At 45.6% G+C, this 8994-nt stretch overlaps 1 protein-coding gene across 1 annotated transcript in view; it reads right to left on the bottom strand.

Annotated features, from left to right (window-relative positions):
* Window positions 1–8994, bottom strand: part of mapk10 (mitogen-activated protein kinase 10) — a 25563-nt gene continuing 16569 nt past the window's right edge. Inside the window, exons 8-12 of the mRNA XM_068705657.1 lie at window positions 7676–7867; window positions 6873–6899; window positions 6140–6203; window positions 5976–6053; window positions 1–4406 (exon numbers count right to left, since the gene is read on the bottom strand). Coding sequence (XP_068561758.1) covers window positions 4264–4406; window positions 5976–6053; window positions 6140–6203; window positions 6873–6899; window positions 7676–7867 — 504 coding nt within the window. The 3' untranslated portion in view covers window positions 1–4263. The remainder of the gene's footprint in view (window positions 4407–5975; window positions 6054–6139; window positions 6204–6872; window positions 6900–7675; window positions 7868–8994) is intronic.

The following is an 8994-nucleotide window of genomic DNA, read 5'->3' as shown; positions in this document are numbered from 1 at the left end:
TCCAAGATCAAAGATTTTGTTTTTATTTTCAATCACATACATATACTATTTTTACATACACAGTTCCTTTAAAATGTTGTGTTTACAGTAACAGCTTTCAGTATTTGTTTCTCTTTTTCTTTTGCATTTGTTTTGACTTCATTTGAAACGCTATAGCCTGAAGCTTTGAGATCAGCGTGAAACAGATATAACTTTTTTATTTTTGTGTTTTTTTTTTTTCAACCTGACAATGTCAAAAGAATGATTCATTAAAACAGCACGGAGTAAAAGAAACAGGAGAGAGAGAGAGAGAGAGAGAGAGAGAGAGAGAGAGAGAAGGTCATTGTAAAAGAGTTGAAGAACAACGTCACCTGATTCAGATGAGCTATACAGGCCTCAGTGCTGTCGAGTTTAAAGACTCGGGACACTTCAGCATCGCCCGACCCTCGCAGTAGCTTGCCTCCCTGTCTGAGTGCAATAAAGTTTTTATTGCGTTGTTGGATTGTTGTTATTTACAGTATGACTTGAAAGAAAGAGGTGGAAATCAATAAACTGGGGGTCACAAGTACTGAGTCCAAAGATTTGATGTTGGCACAGCTGAGTACAAGATGCATCCTAACTTGTGATATTGGCAATAATATTATGGCTGAATGACACGTCAGCCGTCTTCAGATTACAAACGGTCGGCTGACAGACGTGAATCTGAGACGACTTTAAATCCCTTCAAACGATAGGAGCAGGATTAGTAGTTGACACACTTCTAAATGCTAAGGTTGATGTGACTGAACGTGAAAACACACATGAACTACTTCCAAACACATGACGGCACCGACTCTCCATCAACGTTCTCGTGAGCGACCCCACGACACCTCGTGGCGAAAAAGAAAAACGTGAAAACATGAGCTGCTAAATAATCCATCCAGATTCAACCGTACAGACAGTTTGTGTTGAATGCTGGTTAATCTGAAATCTCACTCACACACACACACACACACTGCAGAGCAGCAGCGACGTGAGTGAAACTACTCATTTCTACATTCAGTGGTGACGACCCGGCGGTTAGAACCATCTCTACTTCAGGCGCGTCACGCGGGATCAAAAGCACCTTTTTATTACAACAGAAGGTCGTCTGGAGGGACGTCTTATAAAAAGATCACATTCAGAGCAAAAGAAGACGCGACGTGTTTCACAATCTGGACTCGGAGAGAAGAGTGTGGTGTGGAAGTGAACGCCCTGTAGTGACATCTGCAACAGATCTGCAATCTGCGTCGACGCAAAACACTTAGACCCCTTTGTGTGAGAGATTCATCTGAACAGTTTCCAAAAACACAAAGAAATTTCAAAATTGCACCCTGTATTTTGAAAGGTTGCCCCGGCCAGACCCTGAACAGAGCCGCCCTCTTAGCTCCGCTAAGGTTCTGCTAAGGTACCGCGAGTCGGTGCGTGTTTCACTGCACACAAGAGCCACAGGCAGGAAGAGTGTTAAACGAAGTAGCTGTTAGAAGTTATTAATATCATTCTGAGACACCGCATGTACAGCAACAAGGTGCTTTAGGTAGACTCCATGCAGAAAGTAGAGCACCAGATTAGAGCAGTCAGACTGTCAGACAGCGTTAGACAGCGCTGCCATCACACCTCTAGGATGCTCTGACGATGTCACGACTGGCATTGAACCGTCGTTCTTAACCAGCGGACGTTTGAGTCATGCAGTTCCCATAAACAGGAAGGAGAAGGTAATGTAAATAGTGGTTTTGACGTGCTGGAAACACATAGATGTTTGTTTCATGAAGGGAAGGTGTAGAAGCTTATCTTTGTGTGTTGTCAGTTGCCTGATTGTCAAGTGGTGACGGGAAATCTGATCTATGAACTGTGCATAAAGCGGAGAGAAATCTCCAAAAACGAACACGGCTCACAGCTTGTAGAAGAATGATCAGAACAGAAATGATTCCTTTGCTTGTGAAATGTTTGTTTTTTGAACCCAGCGTCTGTTAACGGTTCCTCGCCCATAAACCCACACAACCCTGCATGAGAACGTGGAATATGTCCGTGGAGAGAGAATGTGAAGTGTTTAACTCAGAATAAATAAGACATGCACAAGTAGACACGTTATACTGTGGATCACCTACTTCTAGTCGGAGTGTTTAGTATCTAAAGCTTTAGTAGCTGTAGGAACGCCTTCAGTTCAATCAACCACTGCACACTCACAGCTGTAGCTGACGCTGTGGTGGTGGTGAGCAGTAGATGTACATCATGTCATCTGTCTGGCTCTGGGTGAAACACCAAAGGTTGGATGTGACCTGCTGTAACTGTCAGTCTGTGAGCTCGGGTCCCAGTTTGAGACAATCTGATCACATCATTTCATGAAGATCCAGTTTGAGGAGAAATTAGATTAAATCAAAATGCAAAAACGGCAGAAAACCTTTCATGTTGGCTATAAAGTAGCACAGGCATGTCGTTATAGCCTTAGTCACTGGCTAGACCTTAAAGTTAAAGCGCCAACATCTGGCCAAACAGTGGGGTTTTAACCAACATCTGTGGTTTGGGGATTCAGATAGTTTTAAGGCAGAAAAAGAAGAAGCACAGAACAAAATACCCAAAAATAATATCATTTCTGCACTTGCAATGCTTCGTTCCAAAAGGCACTTGCCATATTCAGGTTCCGTCCATCAAAATAAATAATTCAATAAATAAGTTCCAGCTAAGAAGTAATGTCGTCAACTGTTGGGTTGCCTCTATCCAGTTCTGTGGTCGTGTGGTGAACGGATGAACACGGTTCCTTGAGAACTCAACGATGCGTCTCTACGAGGTTATCGCTCATCGCCCGCCTTTAAGCTTCCCGCTGTATCACTCGTGTTCCTTTTCTAAAAGCCTTCCGTGTTTCAGACAATCAAATAAATAAGAAAAGTCGAAACCGACCGACCAGCTGTGTGCCTACGAGGGGTTAATGGTACAGGATGACATGCAGGGCCGTGGGCCGGCGGAGGGACCGATCATACGCTGATCATACGCTGATCATACGCTGATCATACGCTGATCATACGCTGATCATACGCTGATCACACGCTGATCACACGCTGATCATACGCTGATCATACGCTGATCACACGCTGCCCGGAGAAATAAAAGGGACGTTACACACAAATCAGACTTCCTAAACCCCTGAAGGGAAACTTCATGAAGTCTGAGCACAATCAAAATCACTTATTTCAGAGCGTACTGACCCTTTAAGTCCCGAACTCAGCCCTGACATTTACCAATGTCTTAATGGCTTGCCTGTGGTTAACACACTCACACACTCACTCACACACACACACTCACACACACACACACGCACACACACACACACACACACACACACACACACACACACTCACTCACTCGTCCTATCCTGTGACCAGACCCCCCCCCCCCCCCCCTAACGTCTGGAGTTGAGTTAGTTTACATCGTATATCAACAAAAGTCTGCATACAGACTCATTTTAGCATACAGTGAGATTAGCGTCGAGTTAAATCTAATCATGCAGGACTACAGCAATATGCAGGGGGCAACTGAGGTGGAGAGCGGTGATGTGGCAAGGAAAGAAAGGCTCCCAGCGTACTGGCCGTCAGTCCCACTCTGTGCCCTTCAGCTGTACACAATTACAGTATTTACACGTAGCGCAGGAAGCGCCGCTCCGGGTGAGAGAGCGGCGACACGTCCCTGCAGAATAACCGCAAACAAACACACCAATCAGGCAACCTTACGTCGGGGGGGGGCGGGGCTGTGCTGGGCGTCAAAGACACGGCCTAGAGGTTAAAATACAGCAGTGTCATCACATGAGGGGCTAGACAGGGAAGAGGGCGGAGAGGGAGAACGTGTTGTACAGTAGTGATGAGCAAAATGGCAGCAATGATTGGAGCATAAATGCTTTTGTAAGGAGTTGGGAGACCAGCAGCAGCCGGTGTGCACTTTATAGGAGACGCAGGTCGAAGCGTTCACTCGTTTGGTTTGGATACAAGACATGAGGGGTAATATAAGCAAAGCAACTAGAGGATCATTAACATACATCTCATTTACTTCAGTTTAAATACCACTGCTGTTTGTGAATGACAATGCACAGGCTTTAGATTTCATCATTTCTGTGTTTCCATGACTCGTGTTTTTGTTCTTAATATATTCATATTTTTGTGTGTGTGTGTGTGTGTGTGTGTGTGTGTGTGTGTGTGTGTGTATTTTCAGTCGGGTCATTTCGGTTGGAGATCTTCACCTTCGGAAGAACATGGGGTTGCGCAGGCAGGCGGCTAGTCACCTGCAACACCCCAGGGGTCCCGCGGAGGTCTCCAGGCTGCTGTCGGTGTCTGAGGCCAGGGTCTGGTCGGTGGACATGGAGGAGATGTCGTTTATGGAGGAGGAGGGAGGGAGGCTCTCGCTGCTGTTCACGGCTGCACCTGTGCTAAGGGAATCAACGGCAGCAAGGGGTTACAACGTAAAAGAGTCCTGGCAAAGACGGCGGCAGAAAAATACAGCTAGAAGAGAAGCGTTAGAGGTGCACACAGAGAAGGACATGAGGGACACCTGTGGGACACCACGATCACAGTGTGTCTACAATGAAGCACGGGTAACGTAAGGTTTGGGTCCAGTGGTTCACAGGAAACATGGTCAAAGGGTGATCCAGAGGGTGGGCTGGTTTACATGCCAACAAGCTGCTGCTGGATAGCTTCAGCTCAGACCGTTGTTAGGTTGTCTTCTACTGGCATAAGTAATGCTGTTTCATCACGATGCCTTCATGATTCACTACAGCTGTCTACTATGGCTGGACCGGTCCCCGTCTGTTAAACTACAATCTCTTTTCCTCGTATTGATCTGGTTTGAAGTCAGGCGGCTGTTTTGAGACTTCATTAAAGAACTCTTAAAATGTACAAAATGGCCGGCGTGCTTTCGCCAAAGAAACCAAAGCCTGATGAGAACATAGGTGTGGAGCCGACCTGAGGGAGGTGTTAGCTCAGACCGTCCTCTACAGAGGACAGGGCTGCTTGTGTCTGCTCCCTGGGGGAGACAACTGCTTAATGGAGGCCGGCGGCTACTTCAGCTGACCCACAATAAAACAGAGAACAAAGCAGGATTCATTAACTACAGCTGTCACTTCACTCCTACGTTTGCTTACATTAAACACATCAGAGATATCTGTTAAAAGTCACCACGCAGGTGCAGCGCCAATTAAAATCACAGTCTGAATGATGATTTGAGATTAATGAAGCTTGTGAATCATAAATGAATGAAGACTAGTCTTGGGAGACACTCTGCCTACAGCTTGTGACGGGAGTTTATAACCTTTACTGGACAGACGCCCTCTGCACTCAGGGAACTACCTTTTCATCTTTGTGATACATAAGATAATAAATAACACAAGTATACTGTAGCGCTGGCCTGGTGATATCTCTATGAATAATGATTAAAGTGAGACACATGCTGGATTTATGTGGCAGTTTCCTCTCCTGATAGATGCTGCTGTCTCTGCAGGAGTTAGCTTCAGTTAGCTTTTCTAATCTCTAATCTAAACTAGACCACGTCTGAGTGTTCTGGTCAATGTGTTAGCATGACTCCACACTGCCCCCATGTGGCAAACTACGAGAACAGCCCTTACTGTGCTTAGCAGACAACGGAAGAGTCTAAAATGTCAGCTGCAGCTGAGGACTGACATGTCCTGTGATGGACCCCAAAGGACCCAAATCTTAAGTCATGACATGTCACACACATCTACACAAACACACTCATTAAAGTGCACACAGCAGCTGCAGTCAAACACGTTAAGAGGCAATCTTTACAATTACTGATTAGCTGTCAAACAGTGATATCATTTAACACCAACACCGAACAACATTTAACTTTAAAGTAGGAGATGCAAAACACAGAGACGCATGGTCAACAACACGATGGGTTTCTCTATGTACAAGTAACTCCAGTAAGGTTGTAGTAAATTCACTTACAGAGCGATTAGGGTTATGCACTGAGAGTACCTGAAGGTGAAGGCTGTCCCTTCACTACGCCATTCTTCGTTCTCTCCTCAAAGTTCATCACCTCTTTGTAAATGAGTTCTGCCAAAGGAGCAAAGTAAAGGATGTTATTGAAACACACAAAGTGTTTTAAAAACCGGTTTGTGGTTTGAATGAGTCTCTCTCACCTTTCCATTCATCAATGGAGTGTTCTCTCTCATCCAGCGCCTTGTCGTAGATCTGAGGCGGAGGCTAAGCGGGAGAGAGGACAAAGATCTCAGTGACGGAACGACGTTCATTTAACAGCAATATCCACACAAATACAAAGACCAGTTTACATAATGGTGCATCAGATTTAGCAAAGTGGAAGTGTTGACAAATCAATACAAAGATGGGAATGAAGAGCAGATCCTGAAGAAGAGAAACACATGCTGCTGTTAACGTTTAACATCATGTCAGTGAAACAGTCTGTGCTTTACACAGCCGTCATCACATCAGATGGTGATTTACATTTACATTTAAAATATCACAGAGTACATCTGCGTTGGACTCCTGACAGACAGACAGGGAGGTGAGAGGACGTCTGGTGGGTTGTCCAGCTTAAGCGTGTCCTCCCCCCCCCAGAGGGTTTGTCACTTTATCTAACAGGACACACATATGCTGTCAGTCAACCCTTGTGATCCGGCGCCAGACTCTGGCACCGTGATCTCACTGCAGGCGACAGGACCGCCGTAACCCCCCCCCCGACGTGACCTTTACATGTCTGCATTCAGCAGTAGAGAGGTTCTCCTCATGTCAAACATGTGCAGTGTGTATTCCTCTAATCATGATTCATGACTGTCTGCTTTAATCGTCTCTCTTTAGTCTTCATGAACAATCCCTTTGGATCACGGTCTTTGATGGAGGGCGGTTGTTATTTACCATGGATATTTGGATGAGATCTCTGGCCTTCATCAGCATGAGATGACATTAGAGAAAGGGGAAACAGCAGAACACGTGTTGAAATGCCATGCACAGCTGTATCATACATACCACATCAACTCTACACAATGTCATCATTGAACAGCATCAACGACTAAACAACCTAGACAGTCATGGACTCCTCTAGAGATGAACTACAGTGGAGGCGTGTCAGCGGCGTCCTTACAACTTTTAACCAGCAGGGTGTGTGACGCTGACATGCAGCAGCCGCTCATGCACTCATTAGCCTAAGTAGAAGTGGTCTCTGTGCAACTGCATCGCGCTGCAGATGGCTTTTCTTTATTTTATTTTCCCAATCTCACTGTCACCTCATGCTAATGAGGCGCTGATGAAGAAATTGGACTTAAACCAGAACCACCACCACCACCACCACCTCTCTTACATTACAAAAGTGAGCGCTGCGTCGCTCGTTTACGAATAGCAGCGGAGTGAGCTGTCTTCATCTCACCAGTCGTTTACTGAACACAAATAATCTATTCAAGTTCAGGTATGAACATTAAAACCATGAGTGAGAGGAGAAAGAACATGAGATCATAAATGCTTCATAAATGCACTGATCCAGAACAGACTGCAGTTCAAACTTCAACGCTAGTGTTGTAAATTGTTCTAATTGCTTTTGATTAAAAAAGCAGAATAATAAAATGTAAATACAGATGGAACAGTGCTGAGCAGTCAGAGACAGAGAGGAGAGGATTGAGCAGAGGATGGTGATCAATACGCTGCTCTGCTGAAGGCCTACTCACCGCCTCCACCTCGGCTGGGTCGTACCACACGTTGATGTAGGGGTGCTGCAAGGCTTCGTCCACCGATATCCGCTTAGCAGGATCGATGATCAGCATCTTAGACAGCAGGTCTCTGGCCTGGCTGGCTGTGGTTTTGAAGAAACACAAAAACGTGTGGTTTTGATAACGAGGCGAGGAAAATATTCCTCTATGCTAATAATATGCCAGAAGTATATTGGAACACAATAAGGCAGAGAGAGAGAGAGAGAGAAATGTCAGGGATTAAAGAGAATAATAAAGAACTGCAGCTTGTCAAAGGGAACCGGAGTCTCACAAAGCCTCAATCACATGGGGGTGAGTGAATAAACCCTCACTGTTCACAGAGCGAGAGCTTTGGTAAGAGTATTTACTGCAAACCTGAGAGAATGTATGTTCTGGGACTCAAGATTCTGGCTCGGCCCGTATGCATATCTACCGTTAATTAATGCAAAAATGTATTTTGTGCAACTCGTTACAGGCTGATGTTCATATAAAGTCATATTGAATCTAAGAAATCACTCGCTGGTGTCTTTCTGAACTTAGTCTCATGAGGGCATCAGGATGCAGAATGCACAGTGTTTGCTTATAGACATTTGGCTTCTCGACATAGAAGAACGCCAGCAGCAGCACAAGAAGTCGCTTCAAGCCCTCCTGGACTGATCTGAAAGTGAGAAGCCTCACACCACGCACCATCTCTCTCCTACTCACACTGACCCCATTATAAATAGCTCTACGCCAGCAGAGGACCGGGAAAAAAAACCCAACAGAAAGACAGACGAGCCGGGCGCAACCGCTGCAGTTCTCCTCAGCACGTCGATAACAAACGGATGTTAAATCTGTAAAACGACTCCTCCTTTCCTTATTCCACACGTCATCCCTCTCTCTCTACTCGAGGACTGTCAAACAACCAAAGCCCAAAGGACGTCTGTCTCAGTTCCTACAAAACACAGAAAACAGCAGCAGTTCCACCCGGCCTCACAGCCCTCCCTCTCTCTCTCTCTCTCTCTCTCTCTCTCCCACTCTCTCTCTCTCTCTCTCTAGCTGCATTCCTTCAACACTGTCACTCCGGCGGGGAGCAGCCGGAATACAGAAGTGATTCATGAGAAGTTCAGCAGACAGGAGCTTTGATGTAAGAGCAGGGCAACAGAAAAGGCACATTTCTGCTCTGTATCTCAATGGAAGGAATTTCACTTTTTAAAATGCCCGGAGGAGAGGTGGCTCCTCTCAACTGAGACAGGGACAACATAAACGATGTCTTGGTTAACGCTCTGCATAAGAATAGATGGAATTCACAGAGGGCC

Source organism: Cebidichthys violaceus, unplaced genomic scaffold (assembly GCF_023349555.1).
Source record: "Cebidichthys violaceus isolate CVI_PGR_0920_01 unplaced genomic scaffold, fCebVio1.0.p SCAF_12, whole genome shotgun sequence".
NCBI classification, from domain to species: domain Eukaryota; kingdom Metazoa; phylum Chordata; class Actinopteri; order Perciformes; family Stichaeidae; genus Cebidichthys; species Cebidichthys violaceus.
The sequence above is the reverse complement of the archived record's forward strand: the minus strand, read 5'-3'. Positions and strand labels throughout refer to the sequence as shown.